Source organism: Antechinus flavipes, chromosome 6 (assembly GCF_016432865.1).
Source record: "Antechinus flavipes isolate AdamAnt ecotype Samford, QLD, Australia chromosome 6, AdamAnt_v2, whole genome shotgun sequence".
Classification (NCBI taxonomy): domain Eukaryota; kingdom Metazoa; phylum Chordata; class Mammalia; order Dasyuromorphia; family Dasyuridae; genus Antechinus; species Antechinus flavipes.
Window position 1 is genome coordinate 160,856,468 of NC_067403.1, and position 26,812 is coordinate 160,883,279.

General features: G+C 33.8%; 1 protein-coding gene across 2 annotated transcripts in view; it reads left to right on the plus strand.

The window, feature by feature from the left end:
* ANTXR2 (ANTXR cell adhesion molecule 2) overlaps positions 1-26,812 on the plus strand; it is a 221,844-nt gene that overhangs the window by 103,335 nt on the left and 91,697 nt on the right. For both annotated transcript variants that reach the window (XM_051966005.1, XM_051966006.1), the window contains exons 11-14: positions 4,309-4,387; positions 8,596-8,691; positions 22,651-22,695; positions 23,166-23,258. In XM_051966005.1, coding sequence (XP_051821965.1) covers positions 4,309-4,387; positions 8,596-8,691; positions 22,651-22,695; positions 23,166-23,258 — 313 coding nt within the window. The remainder of the gene's footprint in view (positions 1-4,308; positions 4,388-8,595; positions 8,692-22,650; positions 22,696-23,165; positions 23,259-26,812) is intronic.

The following is a 26,812-nucleotide window of genomic DNA, read 5'->3' on the forward strand; positions in this document are numbered from 1 at the left end:
TCAAATAGGAAGTATCTCTAAAGACAGAGAAATCTCAGGCTCACCTAGCTTAGTACTTGTGTCCTAACTGGCATGTCTTATTTCTGCTGAGGTAAAGGAATGCACTCAGGGCTCTCATGGGGTGCTACCTCAGATGTCTGAGAAAAAGAACATTATATTCTACATACTGAAGACTGAAATTCAATTCATTTTCACCCACCCCCATCCTCATCAAATCAACTGGAGTGTGTTTGATATACTTGTCTATATATTCAGTTTGGAAAATTCTCTAGGTTTCTGGAACAGTTAAAAACATTCTCCTTTCGAGATATTCCCCCAGTGCCTTGTATTAAAGTCTCAAAATCCATACGATACAATTCTTTTCTTTTTGATGTCAGGAAGATTTGAATTTTTATTTTGCCTCAGATATTTATTGTTTCTGTGATTACAAGCAATTTATTTATATTATCAAGTACTTATTATGTGCCAGACACTGTGCTAATTGGTCACAATAAAATACAAGCAAAAAAATAAGGGGAAAGGGGATAATCCTTACTCTCAAAGAGCTTACATTCTTTTTTTCTTTTTCTTACTAAAGCTTTTTATTTTCAAGACATATACATAGATAATTGTCAACATTCACCCTTGCAAAACCTCGTACTACAAATTTTTTCCCTTCCTTTCCCCTACTTTCTCCCCTAGATAATAAGTAATTCAGTACATGTTAAACACGTGCGGTTCTTCTATACATATTTCCACAATTATGCTGCACAAGAAAAATTAGCTCAAAAAGGAAAAAAAAATGAGAAAGAAAACAAAAAACAACAAAAAAGTGAAAATACTAGGTTGTAATCCACACTCAGTCACCACGGTCCTCTCTCTGGGTGCCATTGGCTCTCTTTATCACAAGACTATTGGAACTGTGAATCACCTTGCAAATGAAAAAAAGCCTCATTATGATACAATTTGTATGTGCCTCCTAAATACATATTAAGTCCCAAGCAATCTATTTAATACAGTTGTAGAAAGTCTCCAAATCAGCATTCTCCAGGGAGAGCTGAGGCATTTGATAGCTGATGGACTTGGAGATCAGTCATACCCTAAAACAAAATTTTCCAAAGTCAACAAATGATATTTTTATATTTATTATCACAGAGAAGATTCACAGCTTGCTCTCTCATTGCTGAGTTCATAGGAACAGTTTACTTGCTGATTCCCTCCCACCCCCAAGACTCTCAGTGGAGTCCCCCATATTTTCCCATTGAGAAGGATTTAGGTACAGGGATCCTCAAACTACGCCCATGGGCCAGATGCGGCAGCTGAGGATGATTATCCCCCTCACCCAGTGCTATGAAGTTTCTTTATTTAAAGGCCCACAAAACAAAGTTTTTGTTTTTACTGTAGCCCTCCAACATTCTAAGAGACAGTGAACTGGCCCCCTATTTAAAAAGTTTGAGGACCCCTGATTTAGGATATGTAAACAGAGGCATGGACAAAAGCATAGTATTCATGAGGTAGTTTAAACATATGAGGACGTCCAATCATCTGGTGTTCTCATCCCTTCCTTCTTCCTTTTCTACATTTAAACTATGAAGTCAGCCATGAGGTTGTTCCATACCAGTCTTGCTGCCTCTACTTAATTTTCTAAGCTGGGTCTAATATGGGCTCTTCTGGTATTTCAGGTTTAGGACTGGAACTAAATGAGACCATAGTATACCATTTAACATGGAACAAAAATAAATCTACTTAATAAGCACATGGAAAGGATTGTCAGTACCTGATGTTATAAGGATATGATTGGTTACATCTTTCTTGCTTCTGCATTTACAATGGGTGTGTACCTAGTTAGGAGAGTACTCCTTATTTCTTGTCCTGGTTTAAGTGATCTGGAAATTACACGAGTTGTTTGAGGAATAGAGGATGATTTTATTGCTTTTAAGGAAAAATCTAGTCCAGCCTCTAGGGAGAAGATATAGGATAAGAGATGGTTTGTGTCACAATTATAGTTTGTAATATTAATCTGATACTTGATGTGTGATATTTTATAATGCTAATTATCTTTTTCATGTAGGTGTATGCACATAACCTCTTCTTACTAGATTATTAATTCCTTGGGAACAGGGCCCATGTTTTATATCTTTGTAATCCAGCATATGTCTTGCACACAGGTGGCATTCAGTATTTGCTAATTGATTGTTCTGCTCTATTGGAAACCAACAATGTTTCTATTGTGTGTAAATGATACATATTTATTGTATATAATATACGATACATCTATATAATGTGCTTTTTCCATAAAGTCCATATGCATACATATGCATATATTTCAGTTCAATTAAATATTGAATTATTTAATTAAACAATTCAGTTCAGTTAAAAAATTTAAATTACACAGTACTGTGATAATATGAAGATAAAAATGATATTCACTATATCCTTATCCGATTGGATATAATGTGCATATTTGGTACCAAAAGGCAGTATACAGGAAGTAACACAATATTATTTCAATAAGAGAAGGGCTTTTTTTTTTTTTTATTAAAATGAGACGTCAGAATGGGGCATATAAGAAGTTAGAGCCTGAATAATTTTTTTTTTTAAGGAAGTCAGGGATCCTCTCAGAAAGAAGTGAGGATGAAGCACATTTAAGACATGGAAGATTTTTCACAAAGGCAGAGAGATGGTACTTTCATATGTGAAAAACAGCTAACAAGCTAATACAGAAATAGCTCAGTACCCTAAACTCAAAAATAGGCAAAACCAATATTGATCACATTAGATAGATGAAAGAAATAGGGATGCAGAGAGATTGTGATTTGCCTAAGGTAACATAGTTCCTTGAGGACAGAACACAGATCACCCTACTGTTAGCAACTCCATTCTAATTGGATTTTAAATGATTCAAAAATAATCAGTTGATTGTTGTAGAATTATCTTATATTGCGAGATTGTTCTAAAGCATTCATTTGACCACATCACTCTAATGCAAAAAAATTATTAGTGATTTTCTATTGGTTCTAGAATGAAATATCTCTTTACTTTGATATTTATGGTCTGTGACAATCTGTATTGACTCTTTTAGCTTTCTGCCTCCATATTCCTTGTCACAAATTTAATTTTCTAATCAAATTAACCTATATATTGTTTTTTGAGCTCACTATTCCATCTCTCCACTTCATCTTTGCATGTTCCTCTGTGTAGCCTCTTTAACTTCCACCTGTCAGAAACTACCTAAAAGGTTTAGCTGGCTATTTCTACTAGAAGCCCTTTGTGATTCTCTGTAGTTATAAGTTTTCTTTCCCTTTTGAAATATTTATGTACATGTTGTACTTTGAAGTAGAATATAAGCTCTTTAAGGTCAGAAACTATGTATTTATATATGTGTATCTTGTATCTTCAGTAATTGATCACATTGAAAAAAAGCCTTCTGTATTTTACATGAATTAAAAACAAAAGAAAACCTTTACAAATAATCCCACTTTGAAGATATTTTTCAGAGAAAAACAAGAAGAATAACATTTGCTTATTATCTGCACAGAAGACGTATAAATGTTTGTTAAATTGAACTGAATTTTTTTAAATTGAAAATTCTTGGCATATTCTTCATTCTCAACACCACAGAATAAACATGCTTGGCTTATATTCTCTTTATAAATTGAGCAATTACCTTATAATTTCACTTATTATTTCACTTCTGTGAATCTGCATTCCCAAACAATTGTTCTTACTTTGTTTCTCATGTGAATTTTGTCATTGTAGAATCATGGTTTTCTATCCTCATGATTACTTCTGCTTTGCAGGCCACATATTCTGTTTTCACAATTACTGTTTCTCTTTTAAACCATTCAGGAACATCTGCTATGGGTCTATACTTTGGGGAATTCACAAGATCCTCTGTCTCATCTGGTTGTGATTAATTTTTCTGTGTCTTGCAATATTTATTCTTAGATGTCTGGACTCATTTAACTTATTTGGAGGGTATCTTTCCTTATCTTGTTAATATCTTCCATGCTGTTTTTCTTATCCTCAAGGTCTATAAATCAGTTTTTTTCTTCCTGACAACTTTGGTAATTTTAATCCTTTCTTCTGTATTTCCCTATCATTCACTTTTTGACTCTTCCCTTTGCTAAAGAATTGCCAAAGCTAGAAAGATACCACCACTTTCGTGGTTGCTTTTTAAATTAGATGGCATGGGAAAAAATAGCTAATGGTTTCTGATGAAGGTTTTTCAAAATAAAGTGTCTGATTTATTATAATCTATATCTCTTTATAAAAGTGTGTCACAAGGTTATAGAGTTTTATTTAAATTGCTTTCTCATTTTCTTTTAGAACTCTTGAAGTTTCTGTGAGCTTGAATGAAGGAAAATCCATCCTCTTTAGCTCATTGACAGTCACAGCTACAAAATGTGTAAGTAAACAAGAAAATACTGTAAAGATTACATTTGGGGATCTGGTTATATGCTAAATTCATCAAATACTAGAACATGGCAGAGCTAACTAAATTAGATATGAATTACTCCAAACTTTTATTTTATATTTTCTGGGAATTATAGTTGAATTTGTGACTAGTGTATATATATATTTTTACTTTTAGATGCTCTTAGTGTCTTTTTGTCTTCATTTGTGTTTGTCATCATTTGTCACCATTGATTATGGAATTCCTTTTTCATTCTTCTAGCCTTTCTTCCCAATTTGCCTTATTTGGTGCTGTTTTCTGTGCCCTTTGTTTCTGCTACTGCTTTCTCTGGTTATTGTTAATTGTATCTTTCAAGTATTTTAGGGGCAATTCAAGTTGGAGACCTACAATCTTTCAATACTCCCAAACCTGTCTGACCTAGCAAAGTATGATTGCTGTCTTCCTAATCATAATTTTGTAACTATCATTAACTAGCTGAAAAACTTTGTAGTTTTATGTTCTAGAATGGCAGACTCCCCTCTATTTCTAAGTTTACTGCTTTTGTTTTTTTTTCTTTAGGCTTCAGGTTGACCTGAAGCCTGGAACTGAGACCTCATTTCACTCAAAATGTCAGAGCCTCATAGTTAGTTTTTTTCCCAATACAACTCAGTTTTATTTCACATGCATAAGTACACAAAGACATTTGCAACATGGAGCATCTATTAATTGAAATCTGGCATATATTTCTGCTCATTTGTGAACTATATCAACTTCAGGCATCACAACATTTTCATAAGGTGTCTTCTTCATGTCATCTTTTGTTTGTGAATTGTCAGTGAAATGTCACTTGACATTTACAAGAAGTCCAAATAGAATAAAAACAAATCCATAAAATACTAAAAGCTTATACTGAGATGACAATATGAAGTTTACCACACTCCTGAGGGATCTAAAGTAGGATGACGTTTGATCTGACTGTCTTCTTGGACAGAGATTGTAAGGGATGGAAAGATGTTAGCTGGGGCAGCTAAATGGCATAGTGGAAAGAGCACCAGCCCTGGAGTCAAGAGGACCTGAGTTTTCAAATCTGGTCTCAGACACTTAACACTTACTACTATCTGTGTGACCCTGAGCAATTCACTTAACCCTGATTACCTCAAAAAAATGTTAACCACTGGAGCTTTTTTTTTTTTACTTTCCTTAACAAAAAGGGATTGCAAGTGGAAAAAGTTTAAGAAGCCCTGATCCAGACTGTACATTTTTAAAATTTTAAGTATTCTGCTATCTTTCCATTCATTCATTCATTTTTTTTTTAGCCCTCAGTGCCTTGTTGCTTGTGAGTACTCAATAAATATTTATGTAATGAAGATATGCTTGGCGTTTTCATGTTTGTTATGCCACAGTTCTCTTTTATTGTCTTAACTCAGTTTCCCTAATTATCTTGACTCAGTTTCCCCAATTGTTCTGCCTCAGTTTACAGTTGTTCTGTTCAATCCTGCAAACCAACTCTCCCTCTTAATCAGAATATTTAATAAGGATTAAAGATCCTTATTAATGCCTCTCACCATCCCAAGCTATCAGAATATCAGATACCATTTTATCAAGATGCCTCTCCCCATTTCTGGGGTATCTCCCCCTATTATGTCATTCCCCCCTCCAGTGGTTCACCCCATCCTGTCAGAGTCCAGTCCCACTGTCAGCACCCTGACTTCGCCCCTGTCTTAGTCTACTCCCTGAGTCTGAGCCACGTGTATATAAGTCATTGAGAACTCACATTGTTTGCTGGATTCTTGGAGATGATAGTGTCATTTAGCCCTGAGACCAAACCATGGATCCATTTGGTCCCAGTAAATCTCTCCCTTTTAAATACATTTTTAAATACTCTCTAATCTCTATCTTGCCTCTGTTTCTCCAGCATTACATTTTGACTTCTGTTTTTGAGTTGTTAGCCATGATTTCCTTATGTCTATTCTTCATTACCAGGCCTTACAGATTCTGTTTTCTAGTACATTTCAACATATTTTAAAGAAAATCATTGGCTTATGCCAAGAAGATAAAATTACCTTCTAAAAGTTTTAGCAGAGTTAGGTTCTTAGATTTAATTTCCTTATTAGTGTATGAAGTTTGAATTTTCAAAAGAGAGGAAATGCAAATATTTTGCAAGATTTAAAAATCTTCATTGTGGTTTCAGTTCTGACAACTACATTTAGGAAGTTAAGTGGGAAAAAAACATTATATATTTAAATGTTCAATGCAATACAATTCCACAAACATTTAACTTTTTACTATTTATTGTGTTGTGTGTGAAGCACTGAAGAATATGATGAGGTTGATGAGTCAGGGAACCAAAATATGATGAGGTGAAGTCTAGTTTTGGGGGCTCCTGGTATAGGAACCAAATTATGATGAGGTTTAGGTTTTGGGGTTCCCTTTAGTAGGGAACCAAATAATAAGGTCTAGATTTTAGGGAACAAAAATGAGATTAGGATTTCTGGTGGTTAGGGAGTTAAATAAGATCTAGTGGCAGGATCGTGGTTCAGGGAACCAAATGGAGAGGTTTGGCTCCCCTACACCCCCTTTGGATTCGGCACATGGGTAGGGAGTTTTAGGGAATTCCCTTCTGCTGGAGCAGATTTTCTGTAAAGGATTTACAAACCCGAAAACCTAGATTGATAAAAGGTTTATTAGAGGGAGTTATTATTGGGAAGTAAGATTAGAAATCTTGAGAGAGAGGCATAAAGTCTCATTAGGGAAATAGGTGAGGGTAAAGAGAGGATAGCACTGGAAGAGAATATTATTCCAGCAGGCAGAGGTTTCCCTTGGCATAGCATGGCATATTTAGAACCTCTGCAAAGAGAGGATTTTAGTTTGGCTCTTTTATAATAGGAGCTTTGGCTGCAAGCTGAAAGGGGCTAATGGGTGGAGTCCCAAGTTGGCTCATCTACTAGCTGGGTTTCACTTGAGCTGGAATTTGAATATAATTCAGTAGAAGATAGCAGAAGGAAACTGTTTGTCTTGTTTTCCTCTGGCCGGGTACCTCACTGAGTAAGAGTTAAAGGAGATTTTCTCCTTCAAGGAGTTTTAGAGTTTCCGGAGCCCCTTCTTCAAATTGGCTTTGCTAATGCCAGTAATAAATTTTATCATGTATGGCTTTGAGTTTTTGAATCTTTATGGATTCTTGAGATATTTTATCTCTTGATGGTTTTAATAAATTCTTTAGATTTCTGTTGTTCTTAGAGTGGACATTGTTTCCATTTAGTAAGTAGTCTTTCAGGCTTTTTGGATTTTTTATTGTTATTTTACAAAATTCTTGTGTCTAAGAAAAAGCAAAGCAGTATAAGAATTCTTCATGAAGAAAGACTAAAACATAATTACAACTACATGCAGAAAGTGAAAAGCTGAGAAAGTTTTAAAAAAACATCATATAATATAAAAAGTTATATTGACCTTGTTTATTAACCATAAAAATAATAGAACTTAGAGAAACTCTTTGAAACTTCAAAAAGTTTTAATTGTATTGATCCTCTGATTTAACTGAAATAAGTAAATCCTCAATGAGGCTTTCTCCTTTGTCAAGCAGATTGGTACTTTCCTTGCAATATATATTGTTAAAAAATTGGTCTAGATCAGAGCTGTCAAGCTTTCAGCATGTCTGAGTGAGTTTGGAACCAGATTACATATAATTGGGAATTTTTTTTAACAAAATAAGCATATAAATGACATAGATAATGCTAATTTGTGGTTTTCTAAGACAATAAGCATCTGGTAAGGATCTTTTTCCATTTAAGTTGGATACCACTGGTCTCATCAATGAGAGATTGCTGCTTGTTGAGGATCACATAATTGATATATGTCCAGTATGGGATTTATTCTCTTCTTCCCAAATCTTAGGCCACTTCTTACACTAGTATTGAATTTGGAGTCAGGGTACAAAATCTCAGTTCATCCTATGATTCTCTTTGGTGAGCTTTGAATAGTGTGTAAGATATGAATCACTGTACCTTAAGTACTACACAAATACATATATCACATATCTAAAGAAGAAAAGGGATGGAAATATGGTAGGGGGAAGAAAAGATTGAAAGGTAAATAGCAAAAAAGTAAAAATAAAGTTTGGAGATGATTATACTTTTGCATTGCACTTTCCTGCTTCATTTAAAACAAATCTATGCTTGGGATTTGGATTACTGTTTTGCTGAACACTGACTTTTCTCTTGCAGTCCAGTGGAACTGCAGCTGTCATTGCAATTTTGGTGCTACTACTTCTAGTGGGCATTGGCTTAATGTGGTGGTTCTGGCCCCTTTGCTGCAAAGTGGTGAGTAAGAAGACATCAAGAACATCAGGTTGTTGTTGTTGTTGATTTTTTTTTTTTTTTTTTTTTTTTAAGAAAAAAGATCTGAAAATATGAACTAAGAGGAAATTATTGAAAAGTTTTCAAAAAAACCGACAGGAAAGAACCTGTTAGTTTTCTTAGTCATTATTATAATTGGTTGTTAAGTTGGTTGTTAACACCTCTATGTGTCAAGAAATGTTAATGACCAAATTTCCTAGATCACTTGATTTTGAAAATTTTGTAGGTGAGGGAAAGATAAGGTTGGAAGGATTTCTCAATAGATTCTGTACAAGAAAAATTAGAAATTAAAAGAAATGAGATTATGTCAGGTTTCTTTAGCAGAAGTTGATAATCTGCTCAATATTATTATTGAAAGCGTTCTTTGTTTTCTCTTTAACCAGTTAATATGTTTGGTATTTCAGGACCACTTTCACATTTAAAAGGAATCTTACAGTTATACCATGGAGTTGTCAAGAGTATCTAAAAAACCTCGCAGCTATGACATAGGAGTATGAAAGTATCTGTGAAAGTCTTAGGGAAGAACTTTACTTTGCATCATTTAAATACTATTCATGCAAACATTCTTTGCTAAGTAAAAAGAGAGGAAAAAGATGAGAAACGTCTTTTTTTTTTCAGAAGTATCCAAACAATCTCTTTTGGATTCTTCTTTGTGTCTGTAAGTACCAGTATGTAAATGATTTCATATAAAAACACTCCTTCAGAGCCTTCCTACTTCTAAATTTAGGGGAAAATGTTTATTGAGTAAGACCCAGAACACTATGCAATGCTCCATAATAGATCATCTTTTTATTACTTTTGATGACTGGTCTGAGATTTGTATTTATTTTAAATTATCCTTTTAAAAATCCACTCTGGATTTCAATAATTTCATATGGTTTCATAAGGCAAATTTTATAGTTCTTATTCAATTACTAAGAGTTTTAACTATGTCAGAGCTGCAGAATAGAAAGTCATAGTAGAGATAGTAAACATCCTGAATTAGTCCATTTCCTGTATTACTGTTTCATATTCAAGCAGTTTCCTGTCCCAGTTCTCTTTAGTAGATTTCTGAAATTCTTATAAGAAGGAATAACAGGTGTTTGGATACCCTACCCTTATAAAGATAAGACCCTAATAAATCATGTTGTCCAGCTGTGAGTTTCCTGCTTTTCAAAGATCACAATTCAATGATTGTAGTGTTCAAAAATGTCATTAATGTCAGACTTCTGGGCACTGCTGCTTAAAAGGACATTGTTAAGCCAGAGAATATGTAGAGAAAAGAGCCAACATTTTGTGGAGATTTGAGTCTATGTCAGGTGAGGATCTGGATAAGGAAATGACCATATTTAGATAGACTATGAAAACTATCTTCAAGTATTTGAAGAACTGTCTAATGGAAAAAAGAGATGACACTTTTTCTGCTTGTCCTCAAAGAGCAGAAACAGGATCAGTGTATCTCTGATAGAGATAGTGGAATAGGTAAGTTTTCATTCATTCATCCACCAATTAAGATGATTGATTTAGAAGCCTTTGTGAACTCTGTTCAAGGGATCAAAAGCAATGTGATCTTAAGTAAATAGAGCTTGTAGTTTTTAATATAGAAGGGAACAAAATCCATTCTCTATATCCTTGTGCAAAAAGAAAGTAGAGAAGTTGGGTGTTTTGTATATGAATTGGGGTCATGCAAGAAATATAATTGCCAGTATTCCACCTGAGATGTTTCAGAGATTAGTCAGCCCTCAGTTGACAAGAGTACAAGGAGAAAATCATGGAGACCTTAACTAGAATAGAGGAATTTCAATACCTAATGAAAAAAATCTGAATAGACTTAAATTTTTGAAATGTAAACATGGGAGAAAACAAACATTTGGAAGGAGATAAATGATGTTTAAATGTTTAAATGTTTAAATTTTAATTGGAAGGAAAAAAGCGAGGACCCTTTCGGAATTTCATTCTCTTCAAGGATCATAGAGAAAATAAAGAAAGAGAGAATAAAGAAAGACATATAAGTCATAGAAGAGAATTTATTCTATTTATTTTGAAAAGAGAGGAAAGAGAGAAGTAGGGATGAAAGGAATGTTATACAGAAGAGATAAGAATTTACTTTTCCTCATATTTGGGGTGCTCTAAAAAGATATATAAATGACTTCTCTTAGGAGTTTGGACTTTGAAGGGAAGACATTGATTGATCATGTGATAGTATAACATGATCAAATGAAGGTTATTGTATTTTGTATTCAATTTTTAAAATATCAGTTTGATTTATTGAATTAAAAATAGGGGATACCTGAAAGTATTTTTAGGCAACAGAGAAGAAACCAGTAGATAAGGAGATGCTGAGAATCAGAGTGGGGAAAATGGTTAAAGGGAGCAAGCTATAGGAAAATATGGGAAAGATAGAATTAAGGGCACAGATAGAAGCTTTTCTTTTGGCAAGGATATAGGCAAGACATTCCTTTCTCTAATAACTAGAATATAGGAGATGAGATTTGGGAAATATGCTCAAAGAAAAAAATTAAAAAATAATTTCATATAATTTTGGGGAGACATGTATGAATTGATGCAGATTGAAATGAGCAGAACCAGGATAATAATTTATACAATAAAAACATTGCAGAGAAAAACAACTTTGAAAGACTCAAGAATTCTGATCAAAGCAGTGACCAATAAAGAATCTAAAAGACCTGTGATGAAGCATGTTACCCATCTTCTGACAAAGAAGAAAGGGATTTAAGGGGCAGAAAAAGATACATTTTTAGATATGATCACTGTATTGATTTGTTTTACTTAATTTTGCTTATTCATTATAAAAGTGTTCCCCCCACCCCTTTTTAAAATTGTATGAGACTCAGAGAAGATAGCTGTACTAATGCCACAAACAAAAAAAAAAAAGAGGGAAATATATATTCTAAATTTAACAGAAGAGACTAGAAAGAAGTTTAGAAGCAAACATAAGATAAGTATTAATTATATATTTTTAAAAATTTGACCTGTTTCATATACAATTTATGTCCTACTTGTAATACTTAAAAATGAGTTCATGATTTTTAAAGTTTAGATTTAAAAAGGAAGGAAGATGAAAGAGAAAGAAAGATGAAAAAATAAGAAAGAAAAGGAACAAAGGAAGAAAAGAAAGTGAATGATATAGAGGGATTTTGTTATATGGAACAGATAAATTGTATTTGAAATGAGATCATCTGCTGAAGGGAAGGAGAGGAAAGATGATGTAGGTAGTTTTAAGAGAGAAGAGTTTTGGACTAGCTACTATTGAGATTGTGACAATCTTATCAGGTAAAAATAGATGGTTTGCTGTGAGGCATTGAGGGTCCTGTTGAAATTCAATAACATAACTTCATTATTAGCCAGATAGAAACTTTATTCAGTAGTCTTTTACAGCACATGAATATGAACAGAGAAGGCCAGTGGCAGAGATAAAATACATTTGGGGAGTGGCCAAAGAGGCAAGGAATTCAAAGTAAAGGGGAAGACTGTGAAAGGAGTAAAGTGAATTAATATTTACTTATTTGACTAGGCGTCCAGAAGAGCTGTCTCCATATGGGTTATCTTACCTTCTCAGCCATTCTTCCTCCATTCTCCTCACTGCCTTAATCTTTGATTCCTTTGATCATTAAACCTCTTTAACTCCTTAACCTAAGCTATCTCATAACCCATCCTGAAGGAAGAGCTGATATCTTCCTCTACTATTTGTCTGTTTGCAGTTTTTGAATGAAAGTGAATTCTTTGGATGAAAAATAGGGGCAACAAGCTCTGCTATCTGCTCTGCCTATATGCATCACATTCTCTTAACCCTGTCATCTCAATGAATTAAATAACCCAAGCATCTCTGTGTCATGCAATTAGACCCACAGATTTACTTAATAAGACTTCTGATCCTCTAGCCATGTACCATATAGCTGAGTTCTATTATGTTTTCTCCCCCAATTAGAATGTGAATTCCTTGAGAGTGGGACTGTTTATTTTTACCAATTTTATCCCCTGTACTTAGTGCAATTCTTGGCCCATAGTAACTTATCAGTATGTGCTTTGTCCTTAATTCTCATTCATGTTTGACTAAACAGCTTCAAACAAACACAAATTCAGAACTTCAGCTCCCTTCTATTACAATTTAAGAAACTGAGGCTCAGAGATGTTGCCTGATGTGTTCTTTATTGTATAGATAATAAATGCCAGAGCTAAGATTGGAACCAAGATTTTCTGACTCCAAATCATAGATTCTTCTGAACCAGGCTTCTTAAGTGGGTTAGAAGTGATAGAGCCACTTTTCTCTAATTTATTTTCTTTGGGTCCCTCATTCTTTAGCAAAAACCAGTCATTTTTTCATGCTCAGAGACTTTTAGGTATTACATATACAATAAATTTTAATTTGAGAGATCATTCTGAAAGTTGTTGTTCTGAAACTGAATTTACTCATTTTAAATAGAGATTTCACAGGAGGAGCTATCTCATCATGGCTTTATAGAATCATTTCCTTGGCCAGCAACAGCTGTGCTGCGCTTTCCAAATAGTAATAATGATTCTACATTGCACTTCCTTTTATTGTTGAAGAGGGCTTATGGTGCCTTTATTGAGTTATATAGAAATCAGCCTGATTTTCTGAATGAGCAATAAAACCTAAGGATTTAAATTTTTAATATGCTGTCTTTGCACCGTTAATTAAAATAATTTATGTTCTGTTACTTCTTGAAATAGAGTGTTATCTTAGGACCTATTGCTTCCATGTTGCTAACTTCCAAGCACTCATTTAAACTGAACAGAGCACCAAACTACTCTCTATCCTAGTTTGTTTTGACTACAGAAACTGTAACTCATTATAATGTATTTTTATGATTTATTTTCCAATCCTTATGAGATATTTTAAAGGAATTTATCAGTATTTTTCCTGACTGATTCCTTCATTTATAGAAAGAAGTATAAATGATTTATTTCTTTAAAGATATAACAAAGAGAAGGGAGAATGTGAGATAACTCATGCTTACTTTGGTCTTAGAAACATTAAATTTCATTTGATTCAGAAAAAAACTGCATTTTCTAAGTATTGAACATTAGGGATTTTTTTTTTTGCTGATATAGTCTTATTCCTCTTCAAAGTACAAATACTAAATCTTAATTTTTCTTAAAAAGGATATAAAATAAATCCACAAATCATGAGCATTTCTATATATTACCAACAAAACTCAATAAAAAGAGATAGAAAAATAAATTCCACTTAAAATAATCATAGACAGCATGAAGTATTTGGGAGTCTACTTGAAAAGATGAACCCAGAAACTATATGAACACAATTACAACTTATTTTCCCATGAATAAATATGATCTAAACAAGTGAGAAAATACCAATTACTCATGAGTAAACTGAGTTAACATAATAAAAATTACAATCCTACTTAAATTAATTTAAGTATTCAGTGCCATACCAATCAAAATACCAAAAATTAATTGAGAGCTGGAAAAAAATGAAAAAATTATCTGGAAGTACAAAAGATCAAGAATATCAAGGGAATTCATGGGAAAAAAAGCAAAGTAAGGTGGTCTACCTGTATCAGATCTAAAACTACATTATAAAGCAGTATCAACTACTTGGTACTTACTAAGAAATAGAGTGGTAGATCAGTAAAATAGATTAGATATATGAAACATAAAGCAAGTGATTATGGTAATCTACATTTTGATACATTCAAAGATGTCAGCTTCTGGGATCAGTACTCATTATTTGACAAAAACTGATGGAAAAATTGGAAAATAGTGTAGCAGAAACTAAGCATACCCCAACATCTTATCTCCCCATAACCAAATAAGGCCAAATTGAGTACATGATTTAAACATAAAAGGTGATAGTATAAGCTATTTAAGAAAGCAAGGAATAGTTGGCCTGTCAGATTTATGAAGAAGGGAAGGATTTATGACCAAACAAGAGATAGCGAACATTATGAAATACATAGAGAATAATTTTGATTACATTAAGTTAAAAAGTTTTTATATAAACAAAACCAATACAACTAAGATTAGGACAGCAGAAAGATTAGAAACATTTTTTACAGCCAGCATTTTTGATAAAAGCATCATTTCTCTCTCTCTCTCTTTTTTTAAAATAACTTTTTATTGATAGAACCCATGCCAGTGTAATTTTTTTACAGAATTATCCCTTGCATTCACGTCTGTTCTGATTTTTCCCCTCCTTCCTCCTTCCCTCAGATGGCAAGCAGTCCTTTACATGTTAAATAGGTTACAGTATATCCTAGATACAATATATGTGTGCAGAACCGAACAGTTCTCTTGTTGCACAGGGAGAATTGGATTCAAAAGGTATAAATAACCCGGGAAGAAAAATAAAAATGCAATCAATTTATATTCATTTCCCAGTGTTCTTTCTTTGGGTGTAGCTGCTTCTGTCCATCCTTGATCAATTGAAACTGAATTAGCTCTCTTTGTTGAAGAAATCCACTTCCATCAGAATACATCCTCAAACAGTATCATTGTTGAGGTATATAATGATCTCCTGGTTCTGCTCATTTCACTTAGCATCAGTTTATGTAAGTCTCGCCAGTCCTCTCTGTATTCATCCTGCTGGTCATTTCTTACAGAACAATAATATTCTATAACGTTCATATACCACAATTTACTCAACCATTCTCCAATTGATGGGCATCCTTTCATTTTCCAGCTTCTAGCCACTACAAACAGGGCTGCCACAAACACTGTGGCACATACAAGTCCCTTTTCCTTCTTTAGTATCTCTTTGGGGTATAAGCCCAGTAGAAACACTGCTGGATAAAAGCATCATTTCTCAAGCATATAGAGAACTGAGTCAAATTTGTAAGAATATAAATCATTCTCCAGTTGATAAGTAGTCAAAGAATAGGAACAGGCAGTTTTCAGATGAATAAATTAAAGCTACCTAATAGACATGAAAAAAAATCTCTAAATCAATATTGATTAGAGAAATACAAATTAAAGCAACTTCAAAGTACCACCCTCACATCTATCAGATTGGCTAATGTGACAGAAAGGAAAATGATAAATGTTGGGAAAATTGGGACACTTAGCATTGTTGGTGGAATTGTGAGCCAACTATTCTGGAGAACAATTTGGAACAATGACCAAAGGGTTTATACCCTTTGATCTAGCAATACTATCTCCCGATTTGGATCCCAAACATATCATTAAAAAGGGAAAAGGATCTATATGTACAAAAATATTTATAGCATCTCTTTTTATGGTAGCAAAGAAATGGAAATTGAGGGGCTGCCTATAAATTGGGGAATGGCTGTACAAGTTGTGATATATGAATGTAATGGAATACTATTGGGCCAGAAGAAATAATGTGCAAGCAAATTTCAGAAAATCTTGGAAAAACATACATGAAATGATGATGAGAGAAGTAAGCAGAACAAGAACAGTACATAGTAGCATTATGTGATGATCAACTATGATTAACTTAACTCTTCTCAGAAATATAATGATCTAAGACATTTCCAAAAGACTTATTGTGGAAAATGCTATCCATATCCAGAGAAAGAACTATGGAGTCTGAATGTAGATTGAAGCATATTATCAGTCTCACTTTTTTTTTTTTTTTTTTTTTTGGTGGCTTTTTCCTTTTATTCTCTTTTTTTCTTTCACATCATGACTAATGTAGAAACACCAAGGACATCTCTGTTGTCCTGATCTATACTTTGCCACTTGACTCAGATTTCTGGAGGAGATGGGAAGTTGGTGACTTTGCATAACTCATCTTCAGTTAAATATCTAACTCATTCACGTTTCAAATTGTGTCATGGTCCTCTGAGAATGAAAGACAAACAACAACACTGTGGAAATATTTATATGATTGCACAAGTATAACATATCAGATTGTTTGCTATCTTAGGAAGAGGAAGTAGTAGGAAGAAGATAGGGAGAAAACAATTTGAAATAAAAATTTTTATTAAAAATGAATGTTTAAAACTTTCTTTATATGTAATGGGAAAAATAAAATACTATTTACCAAAAGAAAAAGAGAAAAAAGAGGGTAATATTTTTTAACAATTTTATGTGCATGCAGAGATAGCTGTTTTATTGGCTTACAACACTTGCTGATGGCTTGGGCAGTCTTTTTAGTTACTGGCAAGAATCAATTCTGAAATCCTACTTCATCTGTACTCCTTGTAGAGTATCTTTATTATTTTTTTTTCTCTAAGGCAGTTCACTGTTGACAGTTCTTTTCACTCTTCTCCCAATATCAGAACATATGATTGCATCAAGCTGGCTCCAGGCTCGAGTGCTGACATTTTCTAGCGCAAAGAATGCCCACATCACTCGAACATTTGAAAAGTGTTAATGAGCAGATCAAAAGGACTGTTGCCTGAAGCAACTTTTTTTTAAAAGAAATCGGCACTCCTCCAAACTGAAATCTTCATTCTTTCAGCTAAGTAGATGAGATGTGATTCTCCCTGATGATGATAACAAAAAAAAAAAAAATTGGAGAAGAATCAAACTCTACATATGGTTTATAAAGTGGTGGAAGTATTTTCCAGAATCTTCAATGCAACACTGAAGTATGCTAAGTAGAAAAAAAATACTGGCAATGTTGCAATATTATGCCTTTTAAAATCTCCAAATTCTCATAAATTATAGTATATATGAATACATGTATTTTAGAATTACCAGTGTCCTTATATTACTCTATAATATAACAGTAACATTCTTACTGATTTTTTCTTTTAATAATTCCTCAGAGTTTAGTATGGAAATTTCACTTTCTTCTGAATAAGATTTTTGATCTCTATGTTTTACAGATAATGAAAGTAAGGTCAAAGAGGTTAATCATGTGACTTGAGTTTTGGATCAGCAGAGCCAGAAACATTAGAATTGGGATTCAGATCAAGTCCTTCAATTCTGAGTCAGCTTTATCCAATGGAAAGCTAACTCTCATCCTTCTTTTCCTACTTTTCCAGTGCCATGTGATACTGAATCCCAAACTCCTGAAGAACAAACAAGCCTCCTTTAAACCCTACTACTCTTCTCTCATCTAAATCCATCTTAAACTTCTCTTTCTTCACTGTCCCAATTTGTATCTGTTCATTCCTTCCACTGTGTTTTCTGGAATCCCTCTGTTATAATGAATACTTTTATTTTACTTTTAAGCCTCTTTCTGTCATGCTCTTTCCATCTTCTGGACCTTACTAAGACTTTAATCCACAGAAATGAGCCTATATCCCTGACCATTTTTTCCCCTAGTACTCCAATTCATTATTTTCAGAGAGGGCGTCAGTATATTTCTTTTTCCCATTACCTCTTTTAGACAAATGCTTTTTCTGCCATCACTAAGCAGCCCTTCCTCCCTTTGTGATTCATTCTATCCAAATTTATCACCCAAACTACATTCTTATGACTCTTAACTACTGGCCACAACCAGGAAATTCTTCTTTCTCTATCAGTGAATGCAGTGCCTGACTCAAAGACTTTTTGCTCCTCCTATCATCCATGTAGAAGATTTCAACATCCATGTTAATGTTCTGCCAAGTACCTTCAACTCCCAATTCCTCAGTATTCTCAACTCCAATGAACAATTTTTTTTGTTCCAACTCAGAATCCCAGACAAAAGGTCTTTCTTTTGATCTCACCCCAACCAGAGGTGGTGTTCTACTCCCACAATCCAGAATTCTGAAAGTGTTATGTCCAATTGCAACTTTTACTGAGACTAAGGCTAGATGGGGGAAAAAATAGGAACAAGGCTTATGAAGAGCTTTGGAAACTGAATAGATAATAAGAAAGGTTTATCCTTTTAGTATTCCCAGCTTCTTCCTCTCCTTTTATTCTCTTTCAGCCAAATGTCTTCCTCCCTAGGGAGTCAAAAGATAAGAAAATTTTAACTACCAAGAATTCAGGAGGATTGCAGGAGATATTAAAGCAGCAAATTAATGAATCATTGTCTAATGAGGGCAACTCAAAATTTTTGGCATTTTCAGAGTTCCACCATTTTCAATAGCTTAGGAAAATTTGCTTTTCCACCTGAGCTAATTACAATACCACAATGGGGATTTCCCTTTGTCTTTGTTTAGATGGATTAAATGGGGCATCCTACACATTTGATCCCATTATAATAAATCCCCTCTACAGCAATACTTCAGTGAGTAACAATAAAGACAAGGGTAACTTTAAAAAAAGAGATGGGTTTGTTGAACTGGCTTGGATTTTGGTTCTTCCCTATGACCTTCCCTCTTCCCTCTCGCTTACTTTAGATACATAATGGTATCCTATAGTATAGTAAAGTATAGTATAGTATAGAATAGAATAGAGCCTGCTTGATCCTCGGTTTTGTAGCTAAAACTAGGCCCCACCTTCTGGAGGAATTGTCTAGCCTTGCCTCCTATCATTTCCTAGCTTCCTGAATACTCATCTAGTTGTCTTCTGCTACAGGTGAGGATGAGTTCCTTGGGCTACTCCCTGATATTGTTGGCCTATGGTCCTGACCATTTAGCTTTTATCAAATAGGGGAGAGATCTCCAGAGAGAGTACTGTGCTCTCTGAACAAAGTAGAATTGAATTAGCTCAAAAGAAACTTGAGATGCATGAAGTTAGAGAATCCAACTCAAATGTTCATAGGAACTATTATGGTAGAGCCTTCTGAGCACAGTATAACTTGACTCTAACATAATGATATCATTTTGGTCCTCTTTGAAAATGAAATATAATAAACAATCAACTATTATTAAGCACAATACTAGTCACTGTTCTTAATGCTGGAGAAACAAAAGAAAGTAAAAGGCAATTCCTGCTTTCAGAGATCTCATAGCCTAATTGGGGAGACCATGCAAATAACTATGTGCAAGCAGCTACATGTGTGATAAATTAGAGGTAATAGCAGAGAATGCACTCAGATTACAGGAAAATCAGGAAGAGCTTCCTTTAGAAATTGAGATTTTATCTGAAGGTTGAAAGAAATCAAAAAAAGGAGGAAGAAAAGAGAAGAGAAAGCATTCTAGGTATGAGAAATAGTCAGAATAAAAATGTTGAGAGCCCAGAAACAGAGTGTCTTTTTAGAAGAACAGCAAAGAGATTAGTATGATTAGATCAAAGAGTATGTATATATATGTATATATATGTATATAGACATATATAGACATACATCATACATACATATATATACACAAAGAGTCTATACACACACACACACAAACACACATGTGTGTGTTTGTGTGTGTGTTGGGGAGGGGAGGTAGAGCATAAAAAGACTAGAAAACTGTATGGTGAGATTTTAAAAGGAGATTAAAGGCAAGGAAAAATTAAAGTTAATTATTGAGGCTGGGGAAATGGTGCCATTGGCAGGTATCTGGAGGAGAACTTTTGCAATAAAAATAATGAAGTTATTTTTGAACATATTTAATTTGATGTAAAAACATGATATCCAAATTGGAATGGCTACAAAGTAGATGTATAGGCAATGAAGTAAAAGGGTAGAGGTCAGCACTAAAGGTACAGATTGATAAATGTATTATTACTTCATTTGTAAAGTAAATGTGACAACAGTTTGCAAGACTGAATCTATTTCCATTTTTACTGCAATAATCTTATGCATTTTTGTCTTTCACCCAATTTAAAAAGTTTTTTTTTCTAGTCTTTTCTATAGGTAGTTTGAATTTTAATGACTTGTGTTTCTGAGGAAACTGAGTGAAGTCACATGAAATCTTGTTTTATAAAATTCTAAAGAATCTTGACAGGCCTGTACATTGAGCTGAATTAGTAAAATGAGACTTAATGGTAATGGAGTAAAAATAAGTCAAAGTCTTATACTTTGGTTAAAAAAAAAATGCTTCTCATTAGCATAAGATAGGAGAAACATGACTAGACAAGAATTCATTTGAAAAAAACACCTGGAAATATTAGAGGACTGAAAAGCAAATATGAATCAGTGGAATATGGTATCCAAAAGTGAATGCAATCTAAGTAACTATAAGAGAGACATAGCTTTTGGAAAGGAAAAACATGATAGTACTGATGTACTCTGTATAGACCATATCTAGAATATTATTTTCTGTCCTGGGAAATGCAGTTTGTGAAGTGAGGTTTCAAGCTAGAAAATATTCCAGAATGGGGAAGAATTTTGAATCATCAATATACAGATCTAGGGATAATGAATCTGGGAGAAAGAAGATTGGGAGGGTGAAAAGGAGAAGAAGGAAACATTTTGTGTGGTACCTACTATGTGCCAGGCACTATGCTAAGCACTTCACAAGTATTATCTCATTTGATCCTCACAACAGCTCTGGGAAGTCAATGCTACTATCATATCCCTCAGACAGCCAAAAAAACTAAGACAAGTAGCAGCTAAGTGTATTGCCCTGGCTTGTTCCTGCCTAGCTATAAAGTGTCTGAGACTGAATTTGAACTGAAGGCTTCTTAACTCCATGTCTGATGCTCTTTTCACTGAACCACAGCATGATAGCTATAGTATAAGTGTTTGTTTAGGGATTATTAGTTTGTTTCTGTCTGGCTTTAGACAGTAACCTTAAAAGAAATTGGAAGTAGTAAAGAGTCAAATATGTCCAGGAAAAACAGCATCAACACCCCTTGCCCAAACCCTTCAGGGGTCCTCAAACTACGCCGTGGGCCAGATGTGGCAGCTGAGGACATTTATCCCCCTCACCCAGGGCTATGAAGTTTTTTTTTTTTTTTTTTTTAGTTTAAAGGCCCACAAAACAAAGTTTTTGTTTTTACTGTAGTCCAGCCCTCCAACAGTCTGAGGGACAGTGAACTGGCCCCCTATTTAAAAAGTTTGAAGACCCCTGCTTAAACCCTCTGGGATAATTTGAACCATCTAATTTGATAGAAGGAGCTATCTTGGGAAGGACATGGCAGCTTTCCCCTTAACGGAGATTTTCCTTCATAGGCGGATAATCTCCTTGTCAGTTATGTCATAGTAATGATTTTGATATCTGGGGTTGCATGATTTCTAAAGTATCTTTCAACCCTGAAAAACTATGACTTTGGGAATATAGTTGAAAGAATGAATGATTTTAAGCTTTAGATAGGACTCTTAAAATTGACTTATTAAAGGAGTATTATATATATAAAACACATTATATGTTTTACAAATATATATTTACATATATACAGACAATATAATAATACAGGATTCAAAATCTTATATATAGATTGTCATTAAGCTAAACCTTTATCTACTGAGTTCTACATAAGTTTATTTGTTTATATTCTTTGTTTTTTTTATTTTTAGTATTTGAGGGAGAAGAAAATGTTAGCAATTCAGACAAATCAAAACTATTGCTCTCAATACATTCTTCTGTTGTATTCACAGAAACATGAAAAACTCAAAACTCCTGTAATTAAAAAATAGTAACAACCTGAGATATAAGGCGATCTATGTAATACTCAGGTTAGGAGATACAATTTAAATTCTAAGTCCCAAAATATTAGGACTTGGTAAAGTAGATTGAATAAATAGCTGGGGAAGGGCATAAGAATTCCTAAAGCTACTTCACACTTGTCACTGGATAAGAAATTTTCCAGCATCTTAGCATTGAAGTTGTAGGAAAAGACAGCCCAGTTTAGGCTTTAGGCTGTGTTTCTGCTTTCTTTTGGCAATTAACTACATATGATTTCATGAATGGAGATGAATAGTAAACTATATTCAATTAATTATTTAAAAAGGGCTACTAGCTTTTTTAATACTTGTCCCAAAGAGTCATTGTCAACAAGTTGATTTTGATTGATGGTAAAAGCCAAAGGAAAATAGAATGTTGACTTCTACATGATCTTAGTGATCAATAGCCAAGGGAGCTGACATCTGTAATTATCATTAATGAACAAACATAGATGAGTCATAACAGAAGGCTTCTACCGGCAAAATCTGCAGTTAGATCTGAGCATTTATGCTTATGTTACCATTTTTCTTAAGCTTTCTATCTGATGTTCTTATCACAGGTTATCAAAGATCCTCCTCCACCACCACCACCGCCACCCAAAGAGGTATGGAGTTAATGGTTATTTTATATGATTTTATGTCATCGATTAATTTACATAATTGCCTGGTATTCATATACATTATACTCTAATTTTGTTTTGAGAACTCAATTATATTCCTCTTAGTGCCTAGGCAACTCTCATAATTATAAGTTGCAGAAGGTATGCATTAGTAGAGGGATTTTCCTCATTCAGTTGTTCTCTTAACTAATAAAATGTCAGCACAGATCTACTCTGATTCTGACATAAATACACATACATACACACATAAATGCATGCTTCATGTATGCTTGTATGTATGTGTATAAGTATATATGTGTGTAAAATATGTCCATATATTCATATACACATATGTACCTGTTGGATGTGCATATCTGTAACATCTCAAACTCATATTGGACTGAATGTGTGAGTAAATTTTTATAAAACTTTATTATAGGTAATTAAATAATTATTTTTCTTTAATGTGTACTTAGGAAGAAGAAGAACCACTACCTAACAAAAAATGGCCAACAGTAGATGCTTCCTATTATGGAGGTCGAGGAGTTGGAGGAATTAAAAGAATGGAGGTTTGTACTATTTAAAACACACACATACATACACATGCACACACACAAATAAACCATAGGTAACCTGTAACATGTTTCTGGGAAAAAAAATATTTGAAAACTATCCTTTTAATTTCCTTTTGTCTTTGGGATCACTGTATTAGTTTTATTTTTTATGAAGGCACTAATTTCATTATTAGAAGAAGAACATTGCTAATCAAGGACCAAAACAGAACAAATCCTTCAGGAGAAATTACCTCATGGTATCAGCTCTTCTGCTCTGATGAAGAGAATTCTTTGGAAAAAGTGACATTGATGAGATATTGAAGGATCCTATAACTATAATGGTGCTCAAAGAGAGAAGTGGGGATGCAAATGTTCACTTTTAAGCATGAGACAATATCATATTTATTTTAAGAAAATTCAAGGCATGGGACTTTTTAGCATAGCTTCTGTTATGAGTGTTATTAAATAAAATATGTAGAGATAGCTAGTATAATGTATCAGTTAACGAACATCCTCAAGTAATCATGTCCCAGGCACTATTATGTTTTGAAATTTACTATGTTCAAAACAAGTTATTAGTTTTCCTCTAAAACTTACCCTTCCAAACTTTAATATGTCAAAGAAACCATTATTCTTCTTGTCTCCTTTGTTGATAATCTAAGAATTATCCTTACCTCTTAACTCTCTTTTATGCCACATATCCATTTGATTGCCAAATCTTGCTCTGCATACATTCAAAAAGTCTACTACATAAAACCCCTTCCCAACTCAATCATGAGTTTAGCGTAGACCCTCCTTACTTCTCAGACAATTTCAACAAACTCCAAATTGATTTTCCTTCCTTTCTTTTACTCTACTTTCAAAATGATCTTCTTTAAGTACATATCTCTTCTTGTTAAGTAAATTCCAGTAAACTCCTAAGATAAAATACAATTTTATATCTTTTACATTTAAAGGGCTTCACAAATTTTGGCTGCAGCTTGATTTTTTAAACTTTATTATGTATTATTATTTTTTTCCCCTAAGGCAATTGGGGGAAATGACTTGCCCAGGGTCACACAGCCAGGAAGTGTTAAGTTCGGAGGCCTCAGGTCCTCCTGACTTCAGGGCTGGTGCTCTATCCCCTGGGTCACCTAGCCACCTACCCACCCACCCCTGTATTACTATTTCTTTATGCACTCTATACTGCAGGTTGACTGGTCTTACTGTTTTCTTTACATACTTTCTTATTCCATCTTCACTTTCTCTTCCTTAAATTGGACATCTTCCATGTCTAGAAAGCTTTCCTTCTTTGTCTCTGCATTATAGAATCCCTTTCTTCCTTCAAGAGATAGTTAAACAACCTGTGTCGGTTTTCCTGAGTCCCCAGTGACTAGTATCTTCTCTTTAACTAACTAGTCCAACTTGTATTTAATAACCATGAATCTGTATAACATATGTAAACATACACAGGCATACACTCTTAGAAATATACATCTCAAAAAAAAAAAAGAAAAAAATATACATCTCTCTCTATTGATAGAATATGAAAATGGGCATTGTTTCATTCACTGTATTTTTATCTCCACCACTTAGCACCAGTGTCTGGCACATACAGGACTTTTATTAGATTCTTGTTGACCAAATTCTTAGAGATTAGGGAAAAATAAGTGAAATTGTTCTCTAGACCATTCTCAGAGTCAGGAAGTTCTACTTCTGAAATATACTATCTATGTTGCCTTAAGTGCCTAGGGTCACAGCCTTTTAGTCCCTTTGTTAATTTTCTAAAACTGATAGATGAGTTACTGATCTACCTTGGTAGGGGGAATTTTTACACTTGGAGTTCCCATAGTGATAAAATCATTCATCTAAACAAAAAACAGATATGCTGACTTTATTATAAGTGAATCAATTTAAGGAATTTGAAAAAGATAAAATAGAACTATATAGATTTCTCACTTTGATGTGATATAGAATATCACAAGGAAAATATTTAATCCAGTAGCACTCAGTAGGCAATCATCCCTGTGCACTTATTAATATTTCATATATAGGCAGATAATTATCTTCTCTTGAATTTGGGGGAGTTTCTAATTTTTTTCTTTTAATTTTTGTGTAGGCAAGTACATTTAAAAATTCCTAAACACAAGTATTGATCCTACTCAATAACCATTTGTGGTTATTAATCATTCTATGACTTTCCTTCCTTCTAAGAGCAGCATAGTAAAATTTGGAGCTGGAGGGGATCTTAGAGAATATCTAGTACAACATCCAGATTTTCAGTATATCCTAACAATCAGCTAGGCCAACTTTATACTTAGCACAGTGCCTGGAATATAGTAAGTGATTAATAAATGTTTATTTTCCTTCTTTCTTTCTCTCATTTTTACTGATAAAAGCATTTTGTCACATTGCCACCTCCACATGGTGTTAGTCGTGAAATCATTTGGGTCTTTAACCACATCAAGATTCTTATAAATGTAAAATTCAAGTTCCCCAGAGAATTCCTCTTTAAAAATATTTTAAAATGTTCTTTAAAATAGGACAAATTTGAAGCAAATGTAACTTGTGCAATGATTAATTACCATCAATGATGCTTTTACTTCAAAAGCAAACAGTAATTCCTTATTTTAGCTAACAAAACATCACTGTGAAATAATGAATAAAGCAATGTGTTGGTTAATAGTATACAATAATATTTTTCACAGACTTGCTATTTTATGATATAGAGACCTTTAGTCAGCAAATCAGTAGTCACCAAGTGTTTATTAAGGTTTTACTCTATGCCAAACCACCAACAATGCCAAGATGTCACTGCATCTCTGACCATTGCCAATCTTTTGATTTTTGTCCTGCATTCAGTGATTCAGAAAGAGAGTGAAGAAAATGATGACTTTGTGCAATTCTGCCTCACTTAAATCCAAATCATGCAAAAGTCAAGACATCACCCGTAATGTTCTCTTAGAAAATGAAGAACAAACAAAAACAGTACTCCAGACACTGACAATTTAAAGAAAATTAGAAAGTGACTAGCCTTCAAGGTGATCACAATCAGAGGGAGGTACAATGCAAATGAGTGTTATATTAATACAGTAAGGGTAGAGTGGAGATAATATCAGAAGGAAAGCACCAGCATTGAGGGGACCAAGAAAGACCTCTGGAAAAAGATAAGATTTGAGTTGAGTCTTAAAGAAGACCAAGGAAGTCAGGAGATAAAAGTGAAATAGAAGAGCATTCCATTAATGGAATACATCAAACAAGGCAAAAGGTTGGAAGATGATGTCATATGCAAGGAATAGAATAAGTAGACTGGTATCAATGGATCATATACAGGGAGAAGTAAAGTTTGAGAAGTCTGTAAAAGAAAAAAGGGATCAGTTTGTAAAGGGTTTTAAATATCAAACAGTTGGAGGTAATAGGGAGGAGGGAAGTCTTAGAGTTTATTGAAAAGAGGATACTATGGGCAGATCAATATTTTTGGAAGGCCTTTGGGAAGAAGAGATTTCAGAATCATTGGGATAGGAATATTATGAAGGAACAAGAATATGCTAACCACTGAGAAATTAATCAAGGAAAAGTATCTGTGATTG